This window comes from Choloepus didactylus, chromosome 4 (assembly GCF_015220235.1).
Source record: "Choloepus didactylus isolate mChoDid1 chromosome 4, mChoDid1.pri, whole genome shotgun sequence".
NCBI lineage: Eukaryota > Metazoa > Chordata > Mammalia > Pilosa > Megalonychidae > Choloepus > Choloepus didactylus.
Window position 1 is genome coordinate 94,872,191 of NC_051310.1, and position 20,657 is coordinate 94,892,847.

Below are 20,657 nucleotides of genomic sequence, written 5' to 3' on the forward strand. Positions count from 1 at the left end.
CCTGAGTAACACCCCAGCGTAAAATGTCGCGGTTCGGGCTGCCCTGTGGCGGATGCTGGGAGGGGGCCGGTCCGTTGCGAGTCGGATCCTCGGACCGCTGAGCGCCGGCGGCTATGGCGGAGGAGCAGCCCGACAGCCTGGAGGGCTGGGTGCCGCTCCGCGAGGACCTCTTCGCCGAGCCCGAGCGGCACCAGCTGCGCTTTCTCGTGGCCTGGAATGACGCGGAGGGCAAGTTCGCTGTGACTTGTCACGACCGAACGGCGCAGCGGCGGCGACGGCGCGAGGGAAACCGGCCGGGGTCCAAGCCGGGGCCCGAGCACGCCGCGCCCCCGCCCAGCTGGGCCGGCCTTCTCTCGGCAGCCGGGCTCCGCGGCGCGCACCGGCAGCTGGCGGCGCTGTGGCCGCCGCTGGAGCGCTGCTTCCCGCGGCTGCCGCCGGAGCTGGACACGGGCGGCGGCTGGGCCTGGGGCCTGGGGCTTGGGTTGTGGGCGCTGGTGTGGCCGGCGCGCGCGGGCCCCGGCGAGGCGGCGCTGCAGGAGCTGTGCCGGCAGCTGGAGCGCTACTTGGGCGAGGCGGCCGACGGCTGCGGCAGCGCCACCGTGCGCGACGCGCTCTTCCCGGCCGAGAGCGGCGCGGCAGACTGCGAGAGCCTGCGCGAGTTCCGGGAGAGGGCCCTGCGCGCGCGGTGGGCAGAGGCGCGCGCACGGCTGTTCCAGGTACGCGCTCGCCTGGCGGAGGAACCCCGACTTCCCTTTTGCTTTTCTGTGTTTATGTTCTGGATCATTTCAGTGAGTGAGGTCAAGTGTTAAAGAGTCAGGATTCTTCCACAACACTGGTACTGAGTCAGGTCAAGTTTAACAGTCTAACGTGGAGGAGGCGTGCAGGGGAAAGCAGGTTTACAGAGGAATTTCCCTCTGTAAAGGGGAGCTGCCCGGGGAATTCTGCGAGAGCTGGCAGAAGGCCCAGGGAAAGGCCATATTAAGTTAAATCAAAATCTATTTGCAGTTCGGAGCCAGGTTAGGCCCTTAAACTTTTTCCTTGAAGATAATGCCAGAGCAGGCTGTTTTGACAGGAAATGCCAGAATATATTGAAAGTAAAACTGAAAATATCCCATACACGTAGAAAATAATAACATGGACTAAATGTAAGCAATTCCAGGTTCTGTTTAGGAGGAAAGACCAATAATGGAGACAAAATGTTTTAGAGGTGAAGGGACTTCTAGGAGGTCAGTGTTTTAAATAATAAAGACTAGGTCAAATGGAAAACCAACAGGAAGTGTTGCTTTACTCATCGATTTGGAATAGCAATAGCAGTGTCCTTTTAAGCTTGAAGGAGGTAGTTTTGAGGCAACGAGCACTTGATTATTTGAATGGTAAACTTGTAGAACTTAAGGAGAAGGGGAAATACAAGTTCACAAAAGAGTTTAGGAAAAATATGGTGTATGTAGCCACGATATAATAAGGAGAGTCAAGATTTGGGGCTTTCTTCTACACCCTGAAAATGTCCTCTTGCTCTTTCTCATTAATCGGAATGATTTTTCCAATGTTATATCTGTGTATTTTGGGGGTGGGGGGGAAGGGAAGTGTAAGAGAATTTAGCCACATCTCATTATTTTAATTACATCCTTTCAAACTAAATATAGAATGAATTTTTCAAATTATATTGTTTTATAAAAGGAATTAAATTAAAATAGATAATCTTAATACTCATCTCTATTTAGAATAGAAAAGCAATTAATTTTAGAATTAGACCAATTGCTAGTATATATAAAATGAAGCTGAATGTTTTAATTCTTGAAATTTTCTGAATGGTTAAGAAATAAGGCTGAAAAGTACCAGTTGCTTCAAGTTTACTTTTTTTTTTTTTAATTATTTTAAATTTTGTTCAGGGAAACTTTTTCTTTTAAACCTGGAAAGAACTGCAACTGAAAGTAGATAACTTTATCCTTAAACTGAGGGTTGGAAATAGAAGAATTTAAGAATGTATTGACTGAAAAAAATTCTATACTATTACTTGATTTTATTTCTCTTCTCCTGGGGATAAGATGATTTCTTACCAAACAAATTCATCTAGATTATAAACTGCTCAGTTTATTTTCTCCCTTGCACCAGCAGCAGAGGTCTGCATAGACTAGAGGCCCAGCTAAAGTTTTGGAAATGTGCACCTCTGCTGGCAGCTTGGTGGCCTTATTAACCTGGAGAATTAGAAGAAGTATTTGGCGACATCTCTTTAATGTCCTTATGAGCTTTTAAAAAAGGAGTACAGGTCATAAAACCTTTAAGGTCTGAAAAGAAGAATGAAAAAAAAAACAAAAAACCCATAATCTATCACAGAGATAACTGCTGTTAACATTTGATGACTTTTTCAGGTCCTTTTCTCTGCATACTTAGCACATAGTTTGAGATAAAATTTTCTATTTTGCTTTTCCCCATTTCATATTATAAAAGTCCCATGTTACTAAACAATCTTCAAAAACACAGGACCAAATGACCAGAGTAATAATATTCCACCATCGATATATCATGATTTATTTGTTTATGTTTTATTGGGCATTTTGGTTGAAAAACAATATTTTCATATTTAATCAGTATTTAAGATTCATATATTAAAGTTTAGAACATTAGCATTTCTATTATTTAGTTTTGTATGGTATGATCTTATAAAAACTTTCCATACTTGAGCTTTATTTACTTTTTGCTGTCTAGGTTCTTGAAGGGCATGAAAAAGCCAACACCATGGTGGAGTTAATGAAAGTTTATCAAGAGGAGGATGAAGCATACCAGGATTTAGTTACCATGGCAACCATGTTCTACCAGTATTTACTGCAGCCATTTAGGGATATGCGAGAAGTTGCAACTTCATGTAAGCTTGACATTTTGGTATGTTTTCTTTATATTTTTATTTTATCATATTTGCTATTTGCCATTTATTGTTTCTTTAGTCACATTTAAGGTTCAATCCTGTGTTTGCACTTTGGATTCACTCTTATGTTTAGATGGTCTTGTAGGTATGTTGAATATATATTTAAAAGTTGACTTAAAAATGAAGATATTTACATTGTGCATCTTCTCAATGCCTTAAGATTTCTGTAGAGAAGGCTTGGAACACCTCTGCTGATGTCCTGTTTTTGATAGGATGCTTATTTGCTGTGGTTTATTTTCTGCCTCTAACGACACATGAAAATTCCATAAAAATAGGATGAGAACTTAAATAGCAGGGCTCTAGATTGTAATACAGTACTTTTAACTTTAGTAAATGTTGTCATGGCTCTCATTTCACTGAGTCATCGAACAACTCTGTGACATTAGTTAGAGGAGCCATTATTGCCCTAGCAGAGTTAAACAGTTTGCCTAGAGTTTCAGCCAGTTGGAATCAGAAGACATTAGAGAGATCTCTTCATCCTGCTGGCTGCACAAGGTGACTTTACTATACTGTAAAGACAGTGTCACCTTTAGATGAAACTCATGCCTCTTCAACCTGTGGAGAAGGTTGTTCTGTTCATTATTTTGAAAGTCTTTACATCCTGTATATATTTCTTTTTTTTAAATGACAGCTTTGAGATATGATTCACATATCATACATTTCACCCCCTTTTTCCCTCAGACTATTTTTAATTTCTCTGGAGTACTTAATATGGTTGACAAATGCCTCCTTGAAGTTAAGCCCCCCTTTGGTTTCCACACATTGCATTTTTTGGCTTGCTTCCTACTGCGCTGATGGTTCTTTACTCTTCTCTCTGGTATTTGATTTTTCACAAGGCTTTATTCCTTCATTTAACCCTGATTTTTCCCCAAGAAAGAATACAGTTATCTAGTGTTTCTAACTTTCTCCAGCACATGATAGGGATCTTCGGATGCTTTTCCCATTAAGAGTGTTATCTGGTATTTTGGTTTTACATTTTTTAAAGCACAAAAAATTAGTTGTGTGTGTATGTGTGTGTTTAAATCAATAGTTTATTAAATTTATCAACATGTTTAATCAATTACTGTGCTCGTTTCTTACATTCACACCTTTCCTCATTGCAGTTCACGCATTTTAAAGTTAAAATTCAATGGCTTTCAGTATAATATTCAGAGTTGTGCATTCATCACCGCTGTCTAATGCAGAACATTGTCATCACCCCAGAAAGAAACCTCATATCCGTTAGCAGTCACTTCCCATGTCCCACTCTCCCCAGCTCTTGGAAACCACGAATCTACTTTCTGTATCTGTGGATTTGCCTATTCCGGACATTTCCTAAAAATGGAATCATACAATATGTAGTCCTTCTTGCCTGGCTTCTTTCACCCACCATAATGTTTTCAAGGTTCATTCATGTGTAGCATATTTCAGAACTTCATTTCTTTTTTTTCTTTCTTTCTTTCCTTTCTTTCTTTCTTTCCTTCTTCCTTCTTTCCTTTTTTTCTTTCCTTCCTTCCTTTTTTTAAACATTTTTTATTGTGAAATATAACAAGTATACAGAAAAGTGATAACTTTCAAAGCACTATTTAACAAGTAGTTAGAGAGCAAATTTGAAAGAATGTTATGGGTTATTCATTTCTCTTTATAGCTGAATAATACCCCACTGTATTTATCCATTTTTTAGTTGATAGACATTTGACTTGTTTCTATTTGCTGGATATTATAAATAATGCTGCTATGAACAGTCATACACAAGTTTTTGTGTGGATGTCTGCTTTAATTTCTCTTGGGTGTATTCCTGGGAGTGGGATTGCTGGTTCAAATGGTAACTTTGTGTTAAACCTTTTGAGGAACTGCCAGGCTGTTTTCCAAAGCAACTGCACCGTTTTACATTCCCACCATTAGTGTATGAGGGTTCCAGTTTCTCCACATCCTCACCAGCACTTATTATCATTTGTCTTTTTGATTCTAGCCATCCTCGTGAATCTGAAGTAGTATCTCATTGTGGTTTTTTTTTTTTTTAAGTTTTCCAAAGATTTTTTTAAATTCAGTTTTATTGAGATGAATTCACATCCCATACAATCATCCAAAATGTACAATTGTTCACAGTACCATCATTATTGTGCCTTCATCACTCCAATCTATTTTTTGAACATTTTCCTTGTACCAGAAAAAATGAAAATAAAAAATAAAAGTAAAAAGAACACCTAAATCATCCCCCCTCCCACCCTATTTTTCATTTAGTTTTTTGTCCCCATTTTTCTACTCATCCATCCATATACTGGCTAAAGGAGTTTGATCCACAAGTCTTTCACAATCACACTGTCACCCCTTGTAAGCTACATTGCTATACAATCATCTTCAAGAGTCAAGGCTACTGGGTTGCAGTTTGATAGTTTCAGGTATTTACTTCTAGCTATTCCAATACATTAAAACCTAAAAAGGGATATCTGTATAGTGCTTAAGAATGCCCACCAGAGTGACCTCTTGACTTCATTTGGAATCTTTCAGCCACTGAAGCTTTATTTCGTTTCGTTTCACATCCCCTTTTTGGTCAAGAAAATGTTCTCAATCTCACAATGTCAGATCCAGGTTCATCCCTGGGAATCATATCCTGCGTTTCCAGGGAGATTTCCACCCCTGGGAGTCACGTCCCACATAAGGGGAGGGCAGTGAGTTCACCTGACAAGGTGGCTCTCAGTTAGAGACAGGGCCACATGTGAGCAACAAAAGAGGTACTCAGGGCAAGACTCTTAGGCACAATTATAAGCAGATTTAGCCTCTCCTTTGCAGTAACGAGCTTCATAAGGGCAAGTCCCATGACAGAGGGCTCGGCACATCAAACTGCCAGTCCTCAATATTTGTGAGAATATCAACAACAATTCAGGTGAGGAAGCCCAACACCTCTGCATTTTCCCCCGGCTCCTCAGGGGGACCCTGCATATATATTTTTATTCCCTGTCCAAATTACTTTGGGATGTGTCACTATTTCACACTAACCTACGGAAATCTACCAGGTCTCACTTCCTATTAAAAGTTCCATATAATTATGATATTTGAACAAACTATGAGTTAAATTGTTTAGGAAATATAGATCTTGCACCAACTAAACATCTCTTACCTTGGTCTCACAGGGAATTTGAAGTTTTAAAATGCAGTCAGTATTCATTGTGGTTTTGATTTGTATTTGCCTGATGACTAACTTGTATATATTTATGTCAATAAATCATGCTTTGTAGAGGAAGAATTGGATGCCAGATGCCACAGTAAATGTCAAAATCATAAATGCACAGATTTTACTTTTAGGTTACTGTCTTACTTTTGCCCTTCAGAAAAGAACCATCGTAGTGGAAAACTTACTGCCACATCTCTAAAAAAATGCACAGCAACAGCTAACAGTTAACTGCTGTGCACCAGGCCCTGTGCTAAGTGCTTTGTAATTATTAATGATAAACATAACTTGACAGCCTTTTTCTCTAGATAAAGTTGTTCTGATAATGCTTAGTGAAAGTAGGTATTTATTTTGTTTTGTTTTGTTTTTTTCCTTTATGCCCCAGAGTATCTTTTTGTCTTCTGGGTGGTGCCCAGCTGAGAGCCTTATGCATACTCAGTAAGGTTTTGCTGGATGAATGAAAATTTAATTGACTAGTGGTCATAAAAGTAATTAAAATAGTTCCAATTACCTTTCAATTTCCTAATAGCTCCACATTACTATTATCTTCTAATACACTTTTTCTTTCTTTCTGTAGAAGTCTTTAAATGAGGATGATCTGGGTCCTAAAAGGATAGTTTCTCTGCAGAAGGAAGCCGAAGAATGGACCAGACGGGCTGAAGACAGTGTAGTTTCCATCCAAGATATCACAGTGAATTATTTTAAGGAAACAGTAAAAGCATTAGCAGGTAATAATAAAAAATGTTAATGCTAAGTTACGTGTAATTTTCATTTTATTCGGAAGACATTTGCCTGCCTCGTAAACACCAGGCACCGTGTCCTCTAGGTGCTGGAGATTCAGTATCAGTACAGACAGACAGTGTACAGTCTGGTGAGGGAGAGAATTCATAATCATTGTTCATTCAAAGAGATGGAAAATGGCAATGTCAGCAAGGGATGCAAAGAAGAATGTGGGACTCTGAGAGCTTGTGAGAGAGAGATTAGGCGCCATCAGGGAGGTCAGCAAAGGCCTCTGAGAAGTGGCACTTGTCCTGCTATCTGAAGGGTAAATGGAAGTGAAGAGGGCAAAAAAGAGAGTTGCAGGCAGACGAAACTGCATTCTCAAGGGCCGCTGGCTTGAGAAAGCTCAGCATGTGTGAGGAACTTAAAGAAAGCCCATGGGGTTGGAGTGCAGGGGGGATGGAGATGTGGCAAGACGGAGGAGGCAAAGCAGGCAGGGACAGACCACGTGGGGTCTTATGGGCTGGGTGAAGGACTTTTGTCTTAAATCATTGTCAGTCATGGCCCCAAACAGGAAATGTCTGTCAGTTTGTTAAATTATGAAACATCCATAAAATGTAATACCATGTAGTTACTAAGCATGACTCCCTTTTTATGAATGTTACAAGTTCCGTGTTTTATTAAGTGAAATAAGCAAGATATAAAGCAGAATGGTGATCCTGTTTTTTTGTGACACTATCTACATTTGTCTAACTGGACGTAGAAAATATATACACCAAAATGTAATAGCATTTGACTCAAGTAGGTGAGATCATGGTATATTATTATTATTATAATTAATTTTTAATGGAGTGTATTAGTCAGATTATGATTAGTCCAGAAACACAGAATGACAAGATGTGTGTGAGTGTGTGTATAGATGTATATTTATATATTAAGAGGTTTATTATAAGAAACTGGCTTACGTGACCATGGGGGCCAGCAAGTCTGAATTCCATAGGGCAGGCTGCAAGTTGGAAAAGGAGATTCTGCAGTTGAATCCGTATTTCCCAGGGGAAGATGGCTGACTGAAGTTGAGGCAGAAAGTCTTCTTTCTGTCTTCTGAAAACCTCAGTTCTGGCTTTTAAGACCTCCAACTGATTGGATAAGGACACACCCCACCCTGCTGCGAGCAGTCTTCTTTGTTGATTGTAGATGCAGTCAGCCATAGATGCAGTCAGTTGATTACAGATTAAAATCCATCTGTGAAATACCCTCACACTAGTAATCAGGCCAGTGCCTGCTTGACCAAACAACTGAACACCACAACCTAGCTGACACATGAAATTAACCATCACATGGCGTATCTAAAATTTTCTATCAATGACAGTGTATTATTTTTCTGATAATAGAAAAGTTATTAAAATAAACAAGTTTTCTTTTTAAAATTGCAGGAAATATGGGAGGCAATAAAGACAGGATTAGCTCAGGGTAAATTTTTCCTTTTTAACAAGTTGTAATTATTTTTTAATTTATTATCATCCAATAGGAATGCAGAAACAAATGGAACAGGATAGAAAGAGATTTGGCCAGGTTGCCTGGGCCTCAGCAACTCCCAGATTAGAAAAGCTCAAGCTACTATTAGCTCAAGAGACTCTGCAACTCATGAGAGCCAAAGAGTTGTGTTTAAATCACAAAACAGCTGAAATTCGGGGAAAGGTAAGACCAAGATAAATATAACTTGGTTATAAAAATGTACTTTTATTTTAGATAGCACTTTTCTTTCCAGATATTGTTAAGGAGTTTCTTCACTTATTCCAACACCGTCTTCTACTAGATAAGAATTTACAGACTATCAAAGGTTGGCCATCAAGTTTCCCTTTGGCCAAGATGTTTTTGGAGTATTATATTGTAGGATTCACTTTATTACAACACTGAGTTTAGTGTTAGGGTGGGTGATATACTTTAAAATCAATCAGGCAATGCTTTTAGCACAACTTTAGAATAACAAAAGGGGTGCTTCATCCTAGGATCATAGTCATTTAAACTTTTTTCCTATTTTATGACTTTAAAGCAGAAAACACTGTAAATACCTCCTTGTTATTAATTTTTCTCAAAATCTAAATGTTTTCATGTTTCAAGGATAAGACAGTGTATTTGGAATGAACAATGAATAAGCCATTTTTGTATCACTAGATGAAGTGGAAAAGTGCTTAGTTTACCAGTTGCTAAAACAAATACAGTACAGTGGATTGGCTTAAACAACAGGAATTTATTGGCTCACAGTTTTGAAGCTAGGAAAGGTTCAAAATCGAGGCATCAGCAAGGCAACGCTTTCTCCCCAAAGACTGGAGTTCTGGGGCTGGCTGCCTGTGATACTTGGTCCTTGGCTTTTCTGTCACATGGCAATGCTTATGGCAATTGATGTCTTTTGCTGTCTGTCTGGGTTCTGTTGACTTCCAGTTTCTTGTTCCTCTGGTGGCTTCTCTTCAGAGTTCTAACTTCCTTTCCTTGTAAGGACTCTGGCCATATTGGATTAAGACCGACCCTTGTTCAGTTTGGGTACACCATAATTGCATCTTCAAGGCCCTCTTACAAAAGGGTTCACACTTGCTGGACCAGGACATGCCTTTTTTGGGGACTATAAATCAATCCCCAAATATATTTCATCTCTGTTTGCTTTTTTATATTTAGTACTGAGTGAGGAATAAGAAATAGCTAGAATGTTTCTGAAGTTTGCTTTTAATATGCTAATTATGTTAACTTATTCTTCTGTTTTCCATGAAAACAAGATGGAAGATCTTCCAGAACAAGAAAAAAATATAGATGTTGTAGATGAATTAGAAATACAGTATTACGAAGTTCAATTAGAACTATATGATGTTAAATTCAATATATTAAAATATGAAGAAATACTGCTTATTACACAGTTGGACTCTATTAAAAGACTTATAAAAGGTAAAATTTATATGTAGGTAAATATATTGAAATGTTTGAATTGCATTTTAAGAAAATACAGACTACATTGTCAATTACTCCTTGTAAATTGCCTATACATCTGCTGAAATTTCCAAAATTCCCTTCAGTGTTTTTATTATTAAACAAATATATTCATTGTTAGACACACAGAGAGACAAAGAAATAAATACTATTATTATTTTCAGTCCCATTATCTAGTTATACTTAGTGATAACAATTTGTTATCTAGTCTTCTTTTGTATACCAATATATATATAAATAAATATCTATCATTTTTTAAGGCCAAACTATAAATTCTGTTCAGTAAGCTCTTTTTCATTTAATGCATAATAATCTTTCCGTTTCAGTAAGTAATAAAGACACCAATAATTTTAATGGCTGTACAGTATTCCACTATATGGATATGCTGTGATTTTTAGTTTTCACTGTTGTAGACAGCTATATCATGAAAAACCTTCCTTTATATATCTTTGTGTACAGGACAGATTATTCTTTGAAACAGATTTTTAGTAGAGGAATCATTGGGTCAAGGACAGTAGATATTTTACTGTTTGATACAGATCTGTTATAAACAATACTACAGCAATCATTGTATATACCTTTTTCCTCACTTCCATATTATTTTCTAACTTCTAAATTTCATGCTACTAAATGAGATAGGTTGTACAGATCAGCAGATTATGAGAACATCTCTTTCCCCATCCTTATGCCATTCCTTTAAAGTCTTGCCTACTTTATAGAAACAAATCATCTTTTAACTTTAATTTATTTAATCAGAAGAGATATTGAACACAATTTTGCATGTTTACTGGCCATTTTGCATGTTTACTGGCCATTTTTATTTCTTGTGTGAACTGCCTACTCATGATCTTTATCCATTTTTCTTTGGAGTATTTCCTTTCCATATTAAAGATAGTAAATAATTTTTCCCTGCCTAACATTTGCTTTTTCTAGCCTTGTAGAAATATGTAATTTTTATGTAGTCATGTCTATCAATCTTTTCCCCTATGGTTTCTGCTTTTGGTGTTATGCCTAGTAAAGTTCTCCTTATCTCAAAATTATATCAACATTTACTTTTATTTTCTTTTATTACTTTTATTACTTTGTTTTAAAAAACAGTTCGCTGTTTAATCTAGGTGAAATTTATTTTGAGGTTGGTAGGTTGGACTGTTGTTAGCAGTCTCAATAACTAATTTTTAAAAATGTTTCTCCCCACTGTTTTGACTTGCTACTTTTCTCATATCCAAAACGATTAGATTTACTGTGATCTACATGTGAGTTATCATTGTCTTCCATTGATTTGTGAATGTCCTGTGCTGTACAATACCTTACTATTGTAGTAACTTGGAATTACATTTTAGTATCTGGTAAGGCAGGTAACTCCCTCATTACTCTACTTTTCCACATGTTTTCTGACTATTCTCACACTTTTATCCTTCCAGATAAACTTTAGAATCATTTTTGCAAGTTCAAAACAAACAAATAAAAACTCATTGGAATTTTGATTGGGATTGTACTTAAATTAGAGATTAATTTGGGGAGAATTGTCATCTTTGTAATTTTGAATCTTCCCATCCAAGAACATGGTATGTCTGTCCATTTATTTATCATTTTTTAAAGTTCCTCCAAGTTTAATTATTTCCTTCATGTGGATTGTGAATATTTAGTTTAATCCTAGGTATTCAAAAAATTTTACAGTTGTTTCAGGATATAAACATTTTACATATTTAGGAAAAATTCTATTTAAAAAAAAGTTAATCTGGAAGAATACTGCCAAATTGTTTATACTGTTTTCCTCTGTGAATGGGATTCAGAAGGTTTGGTGAAGGAGGGAGAAAATTTCACTTTTTAATGCACATCTGTAGGGTGTGGATTTGTTACAATAGGCATGTATTATTATTATTTCAATCAAGGTGTGTTAAATATTATTACGGTACCTTTTAGGAGAGCAGTGTGGTAATAGGTGTCAAGAGCCTTAAATAGTCATCTGCTGAGAAGTAATAAAAAAGGTACATAATACCAAGATCTATATTCAGAGATGTTCATATCAGTGAAATTTGTAATGGAAAATTGGAACATTCTAACAACAGGAAATGCTTAAATTAGAGAATACTATGTAGCCATTAAAATTATATTTCCATCACCTAGAAAATGTTCTTCTCCAACTCTGTGTTTATTAATATGTGTAGCTACACACATAAATGTTAACTGGTTATCCATGGGTGGTGGGAGTTCAAGTGATCGTTACTTTTCTTACATTTTGAAAATTTTTATGCATTATTTTTCAATAATAACACTTTTTAAAAAATCACTAATACGTTACATTTCTAGAGAAAGAGGATGAAGTTGTCTATTACGATGCATGTGAAAGTCCCGAGGAACTTAAAGCCATTGATGGGGTAGCGGGGCTGCAGAAGGTTAAGAACTTGGAGGTGAAACAGCTCAGCCGGCAGGCCCAGTGGCTGGAGTCCAGGAGAGGCAGGATCTGCGCAAGAAGGGCCTATCTCAGGAACAAAAAGGTACATGAGCCCAATGCTGCTTTCTTTCCTCCTTCCAGAGATTTCTTTTCTGAAAGATAACAGGGTGTGGAAAATAAGGCTTTTACCAACAGTGATTAATTTATGTGGTTATTAGATATCTGTAGTTATAGTTAAAATATATTGTCAATATTCTTCTTAAGTTTGTTTCTTTGGGGATTTAAGCATTTACCATAATCTCTAGTTTTTAATGCATTTACTCGACAACTGTTTTTTGAATGCCTATTACATAAACATGTGCTTTAACAATAACAATAGCTGGAAACTATTTCTAATAATCAGCTATAGTAAATTCTAAAATTTATTTTAAGTTGCTGATTATAAAATGTCAGTCACAGATATGTTTTTTCTTTTTAGTTTTTAAAAAACTCCATGATTACATAAAAAGGTAACACACTAAGAAATTAATTTTTTTTCTACAGAAATAACTCCCATATTCCATTTTCATCAAGACTTTTATTTGTGTTTACTTATTTGTTATGCTTTTCTTATTGGAATGAGAAAAAAATGAAAATTGTGATTTCTTTTGTAGCTTACAAAAATGTTCATTACTCTTTCATGCAAATATAAATACATTAAAAAACCTGTTAGAAGAATATATTCTTTGCATAGCTGCATTTAGGAATTGTAGCTTCTGGATTTAGGAACTTTTCTTCAGATATTACAGATATACGGGCATGTTGTCCTTTGCTCCCCATTTCAGAATAGCCAAGGGATTTGGGAGATGTCCCCTTTCCCATGGCAGTAATAAAACTGCGGGGAGATGAAGAGATGCCTCCCCTCCTTTGGTGGTGTAGCTGTGAAGAAATGTCTTTTTTTACCCAGGCTTGGAGCATTAACCTGCACCCTCCACATGGAATTCTTCCTGCCACTGAATTCTGGAAATGTTAGAATTTGGAAGGCACCGGGTTAATAGTGTGTAGTTGAGGTCAGGCTCTGAAGTCCAACATGGGTTCAGATCACACCTTGGCTACTTGGTAGCCACATGACCTTAGGCAAATTACTTAAATCTCTTTGAGCCTCAGTTTTCTCATCTGTTAAGAATAATAATAGTATATGGTTATTTTGAAGATAAAATGGCATAAGGCATATAGAGTGCTTAGCATTAAGGCTGGGACTAAAACATACTCAATAAATGCTATTTTATCATCACTGTATTTTCCACACGTACTAGGAATTATGGAGAGTGGTTAAACAGTTGAAATAGAGTTTTTAATATAAATCAAGTATTCATAGGTTGGGTAAACTTATGTAGATATGTTTGGAAATCTATTTATAACATTACGGAAAAAGTGTTTAAAACAATCACCTTGAGCTAAGCTATTTCCTCTCATTTCCACTTGGTTAGACGATCCACTTTCTCATCTCTCAAAGCACTCAGTCAGAGCTGTGGCCGTCCTGACTGGAGGTGGGGACTGGGTTTATGTGCCTGTAAGTAGCCAGTCAGCCCACACATCACATGGCTGTGGAGGAGGTGGTACCCTTGAGGCACAGCAGAAAATCCTATTAAAGAATGTCTTGCTCTCCAGTCCAAACGCAGTGCTTTTTAATTTAACCTTTCATGCTACGGCTCTTGGTAATAGTAAAAACCGCTTGGGTGATTTCTATTATTCCACCAGGATCAATGCACAGAAAATCATCGGCTAAGACTGCAACAGGTTGAAGAAAGTATAAAATATTTTCATCAACATCATAACATTCAGATGGTGAGTAGTTGAAGAAAAACTATTTTATTTTGTGTAATGAGACACACTGAGCTAAACTTGAGGGGACTGGAGCTCCACTGCCCTGGACCTGCTGCCGGCCTTGCTCTGAGAAGCACGGAGGGACGGGGGTGGGCAGCAGGTGGAAATGTCAGGTTACAGCCTCTTTCTTTGTCAAGACTTCTATTTTGAGACATTTATAAATATATGTTTGTTTAAATGTAGAAACGAGACAAGATAAAAGAAGAGGAGCAAAGTAAAAAAGAATGGATAAACCAGGAACATCAAAAAACACTCCAACGATTGAGAGCATTTAAAGAGGTAATTTCTTGAAATAATCACCTCACCTACATTTTCTGGGGAAATAAATGAAGATCACCTGTCCTAGGAGAAAAGTATAAAGTATTATGAACAGATAATTTAGAATGCAGAAATGTTTCCAAAATGCCATTATTTGAGGCATGTAAATAAAAAGAATTAGAATATCAAGATGTTTAAGACAAGACAGACACCTGGGCTCCTGCTCCTCCCTCCTCACTGAGTTTTGCTAACTGTGCCCACCATGGATAAGACCAGTGGGGAAAACTGGAAATAGTTCAATTGCCCTTGACTTTAGCTGGCTTTTTCCTCATTTGTAATAAAAAATTCTTTACAATGCCATCCAGGAAACATTGTGACATATATAGTAAAGTGCTGGGTTAAAAGTGAATAGGTTAAAAAAAAAAAGGTAAACAGGTACTTGTTTTAAATTAACATCAAATTTGTAGAATATAAAACATAAATCTGCTCTTATCACTGCCATCCCAACACCTTCATAAAGACCGATGTTTATTGTTGCCCCACCCCCAGAGAACACAACCCATTTGATCCAAGACAAGAATCTGGAATGAGGTATTGGAGGGATGCTGTGGGATACTAATAAGAAAAGCAGGGACGACTGGTGTGAATACATCTTGGTATACTAACTTCCTCTTGTTTTCTGACATTCTCACTACTCTGACCACTATTGGGTATCTACTGTACATATGGCAGGCACTGTGTTAGGTGCTTTACGTTCATTCTCATTTAATTCTTAAAACAACCTTGTGAGTTATTACCACCATCATGCTACAGACGAAACCAAGGCTCAGAGTGGTTCCATAACCTAGCTCAAGGTTATACAGAGCCAGGTCTCTCTAACTCCAGAGCCATAACAGGGTCCTCAACCCGGCAGCACATCATCAGGATCCATGGGGAACTTCTAAAAAGTACTAAGGCCCAGACTCTACCCCAGAGATTCTGATTGAGTCGGATTGGGTTGGGGCCTGGGCATGAATTGCAGTGGGAGGATGAATTGCAGGGGAGCCACATGAATACCTGGTGAACACCGAGTCTGTGAGGTGCAAAAGTAATGAGTTGGTCGGGTGTTACCGGCAGCTATTGATTGACAGGCTGGAATCACTGTGGAAGAGGGGATTTGAGGACAGCTGCAAGGCTAGCTTCCTAGTCCTGAAGCAGTCAAATCGGTGATCAATTTGTCAAATATGGATGATGTGAAGATGGGAGACAGATAGAAGAGGACAGAATCAGGCCTCCAAAGCTCCTAATGAACTGGAACAATGAGTTAAAATCTAACAAATTGACCTGAAATTGGCATAAATTGCAAGGTGTTTGGTTCAAAAAACCCAGTATGGAGGTGTACCCTTGCGCAGGGGGTGGCAGAAAGGAGTGTGTGTGGTTTAGATGTAGGGGGTAAAACCTTGAGAATTCAGTTTCTTCAGCTTCATGAGTCACCCGTGTGATGAAGCTGCAGAAAAGCTCATGGGTTTTTAGAATGTGTGGACAGAAGCATCCTGTGTAGAATGAGGGAGTTCTGTGTTTACCAAGAAATGCCACCTTTGACGGAAACAAAGCCACTTTGAGCACATTCGGAAGGAAATAAGTAGGAGAGAGAGAAGACCACAAATAAAATCATGTGATGCATGATCCTTTTTGAGCCCAGAGAAGCTGATTTGTAAATATCTGTAAGTCTGTCCCAGGGTAAAGGGATTTAATTTGTCCTGGGCAGCCCTCAGGGACACAGAGAGCCTGACAATATAAGGCAGAACCTAATAGGCTAGGGTCAATAGGGACGTACTGCCACCGGATGCCAAGTGGGGGATCGTTGGGTGGCTGGGGGATCCCTCTGGCCCACAATTAGACTCTGGGATTCTAATTAAACTGGCATGTTAACCTGACAGAAAGCTGAGAGGGTGTGTCAGGCTGGTTTGGTGCTGGTTGCCACCATTTTGCTATTTGTTCTGAAAAGATTTAGAAAAATATGGGCGAGAAATACGCTGTTTATCATGAATTGAATCATATTGTGTACGTTCTTTGCCAGTTTTTCATTTAATTTATGTTTTTGAGATAAGTTCGTGTTGCTAGGTTTAGATCTAGTTCATTTTAATGGCTACGTATATTTTATGTTTATTGGCTAATCAGTGATTTCTTTAGGGGCCTCCCTCTTCAAGATTAGTTCTTTGTAAGGTTGGATTTTTTCTTTATTAAACTAATACTTGAGAGACTAGAACTTTTTACATTTACATTTTTAAATTATAGAGTTTACTCTAAGCCTAAAAATTAGAGAAAAGAAATATCCCATTATCCCTGTCTCTCTGGTGTCGACTCTGCTGGTAGTTTACATGGACCTACTTTTTTTTACATGGTTGTAGTCATAATGCATATTATTTTGTATCCTGCTATTTTTATTTTAACATTGGATCACCTGTATTTTTTCAGGATGTTTAACAGATTTTGGACTATTTATGATTTTTAATAGCTGTGTAATTTCTTGAATAAATTTGCCACAATTTTCTCAACTAATTTCCTATTTGTTGTAGTTTTTTTCATACAAAAATTTATGATGAATATTTTCATCTATATATATCCTTTCATGTCTTTGTTTTATTACAGAGAAGGTATTACTTGATCAAAGTATATAAACGTTTATTTTTTAACACATGAAAATAGATTTAGCAGTAAGGGTGGGTGTATGAAATGAAAGGAGCCACTCTGAATTAGAACAGTCTATGCATAGAAACTCTGAAGTATTCATTCATTTAGACTTATTTATAGGAAGTTTTTGCATTTTGTTAGTTTTCTTTTGTTTCTCACAACAGTTTTTCATTTTCAGAAATGTCCAGGTCAGTCTGTACTGAAGACATCTTGCTCAGAACCTGTGACTCCAAACCTGTCACCTGGACTTTCCCAGCAGGCATCCTCGCCAGCTTCTCAGACGATGTCGGTAATTCGTCCATCATCTAGGAAAACCAGAAGTACTCCCTTACCTAAAGTTAGGGTTGTGAAAACCCCTGAGTGTCAAGACTGTCCTGGAAGTGTCCAGATTTGTGTTCCAGTTGGTGACCAAACACATTCCAAATCCAGTGAGGAACTGTCACCACCACAACCTCCTCCTCCACCCCCACCCCCACCACCGCCCCCTCTCCCTGCTCTGTCCTTTCCTTCTCAATCTGCCACTCATCGAAACTTACACTTCAGGACTTCAGTAAAAGATGATCAGCCACTTCCTCTGCTCTGTGAGTCACCTGCTGAAAGACCAGTGGATTACTCTGAAAGTTTTAAATGCCCAGGTAATCTGCCAGAGTTCCATCCCTTCTCCCCGTGGGGTATTAAGCTGTTGAAGCATTCTAGCTTTAGAAGCCAGCATCTTTTTCAGAATGCTCTACAGTCTTAAAATATTCCAGTATTTATTGCCTTAAATATTACTCTTTTGTTGCAGAGTTGGTGTAGTCTAAATCTAAGCTTGATAAATGCTAACTTATTTTGAAGAAACCATCTCTGCACATTTCATGATCACTTAACTTAGGATCTCTGAAGCTGTTAGAAGTCATCAACCTATTTCGTATTTCTTAAGACTTTAGTATGCATTTGATTTCAGTCATTTGAATATTTTTCAGCACTACTTTGAATTAAGCTTACTGTTGCATCTCTAATGCCTTTACAGAATTAAATTCTTGGGTTTTAAGCAGAGTATTGGTTGGAAATTATTGTACAGGACTATTAACCAGAACATGGAAGGCTGTTATAGCAGTCAACTGAGAAACCTTACTGTTGTAAGTCTTTCTAAAATGTAGTGGGTTCCAGAAAAACTGGGCCACTTTTTGCCTTTGCAAGTATGGTACGCTGAATATGCCTGAAGATTTCTTTGTTTAATGACGGCTATAGTTCTGACTCATAATTCTAATTATAGCTTTAGAATTGAATATTGAGAAGACTGCTCTAAATCTGCCCACACTCTGAACCTACGGCTTTGGGGTGTATTTGTGTGTGTGTGTCTTTTAGATAAATCGTAGCAAAGTGCTGTGTACCTTTATGTAAAAAATAGTTTTGAGTACCTCCACCTAAAATATACAAGGTTACTGTGAGAGGTGATGTAAATGATTTATATATAACTATTCTACACTGTGGTTCTGGTTAGTTGAGCATTCCAGTTATTCTGAGTTCAGGGTTTCACCAGCCCTAGAACTAGGTACAAATGAAAATGTCTGCACTTTTACGTGGAGACCAAATGATCTGTTTCTGTGGGGTTGCAACAATGTCATGTAAATGAAAAGCAAGGGGTTGCATGCCTGTGTCTAGATCAGCATGGATGGGGACAGAACTTTGCTTGGTGTCTCTGTCCCACCTGGGTTTAATGCACAACAGGCAGGAAGCTCTAGTCAACTCACAGACACTGCTTTCTTTCACTGAAAATAACAAAGTGTGAACTGCCACCAAAAAGGGCCTTGATTTTGAAACTTTGTCTTGTTACTTCCTGAAGAGATTTGCAGTATCAAGTTATAGGTTTAAATCCAAAGTGAAATATCATTTTGTTAGCCATAGCATGGCCTTTAAATCCTTAATTAGAAATGACTTTAAATCTTGAAGCCTTACCTGGAAGATCTCTAAATGCATGGTGACAGTCATCCCACTGTCTCCAGGATAAAAAATTTTATCCCCTTGGGCTCAAGGTGACGGAGAAGTGAAAAACAGCTTCTCACCCAGCCCTTGAAACTCTGATCTAATCTGTGTTTTGACAGCATTTAACACCTTCAAAAATAGAGCAGGGTAATGTAGGTGGAATTAAACACACCTGATACCCAAGAATGTGCCAGTGCCACCCCCACCCAGCTCATTGAGCTACTGATTAAAGTTTTACTTGAAGCCTTTTCATGTATGGAAACCTACTCACTTCATTGTCACAGAACAAGGCCTCACTGACTAATATACAAGCCCGAAGAATACAGCAGGTGAGATTTTTAAGAACTATCCTGGATTCAAACAGGGAACGTATACTGATCTAACAGATTATCAAAATATCTGTTTAACAGAATGATGATTTGTTTAAATCAGTGTTGACTGATGAGTGACTTAACAACTTTAGTACAATAATGTCCTAGCTTCTGGGGAAGAGCGTATGTTTCCCTGAGAGCACTTGCTCTGTTTCCTCTGTTTTAGGATCAATGGACGAAGTGTTGGCCTCACTGAGGCGTGGCAAGACCCATCTCCACAAAGCAGACGTGCCCACGTGGCCCCCTCCCCGCGCCGCCATCGGTGAGCACATCCTGGCCGCCATCAGGCAGGGGGTCAAACTGAAGAAAGTTCACCCCGACCCTGGCCTCAGCCCCACCAGTAAGCCCTCGAGTGACCTTGAGAGAAGCATCAAGGCCGCCCTCCAGAGAATCAAGCGAGTGTCCACTGACTCCGAGGAGGAGGGTGGCGAAGAGCAGAACCCCGGCGAGTGGGACCGCTGACTCGCCCTGGGCAGAGGCACCTGCCTCGTGTGCTGGAAGGACGTGGACATGCCCCAGCCTGAGTAATGGGTGCTGGCACACAGGCCACAGGACACCCTGCAAGATCATTCAGGCTTGGAGTGTGACGTTGCAGCCTGCGTTCAATGTTGTGGCTCTTAAAATCAGGCAGGAAGTAGATGATGTGGTGACTTTCACATCCCAAACCAGAGACAGGGCATAAGAGCCTACAATGAGTATTGCTGGCACCGGAGACTAGCACTTAATTTTCACCGTGGATAATCTAGTCATTCCCTGACTGTGAAAAACGTTTATATTACTATGGTAAACAACCCTAATAGACTACTGACACTACCCTTCCGTGTGCGGGGAATGGTGGTTTCTTCAGATGTAAAGGCTTGAATGTGAACATTATTTTAGCAGTAATCAGAAGAAATGGCTTAAATCAGGAACTATTTTAAATATTTTAAATAAAATTTATTTTATGTATCAAACCCTATAAACTTATAATAAAGAAAATTTATAATGCATCAATATCATTCATGAGGAAATGAAAACATAAATCTGAACCAATATAATCAATTCCTTAACATTTCCAAAGCAGTGCCCTCCCTGTCTAAGTAGCGTTAAAGTTTTTAACATTTCAGCTAAATGTTTGTTTAAGCAAATACTAAGAGAGAGGGAATAGTTGTTCCGTTCAGGATCTAAAGTCTCTTTTCTCCTCCTTGCTTTGTGTTAAGATTAGGAAAGGGGAAGAAAGCCAATACAAGGCACACCATTCCTCTCACTGTCCAAAGTGTCCCCACTAATGTCATACACACCACTCTTCATCATGTCAATCCTGAGTTTTCACAGAACAAAATGCATCTACTCCCCTTTGTTTCCAAGAAAAGCCCT

At 38.4% G+C, this 20,657-nt stretch overlaps 1 protein-coding gene across 1 annotated transcript; it reads left to right on the plus strand.

Moving 5' to 3' along the window:
* The first annotated feature begins 14 nt into the window (after positions 1-14).
* WHAMM (WASP homolog associated with actin, golgi membranes and microtubules) lies at positions 15-20,288 on the plus strand. The gene is made up of 10 exons (XM_037833165.1): positions 15-716; positions 2,707-2,880; positions 6,652-6,802; positions 8,323-8,492; positions 9,566-9,731; positions 12,084-12,271; positions 13,909-13,995; positions 14,218-14,313; positions 17,144-17,600; positions 19,468-20,288. Exons 1-10 carry the CDS (start codon positions 114-116, stop codon positions 19,761-19,763), a joined length of 2,388 nt encoding a protein of 795 aa, XP_037689093.1. The 5' UTR covers positions 15-113; the 3' UTR covers positions 19,764-20,288.
* The last annotated feature ends 369 nt before the right edge of the window (positions 20,289-20,657 follow it).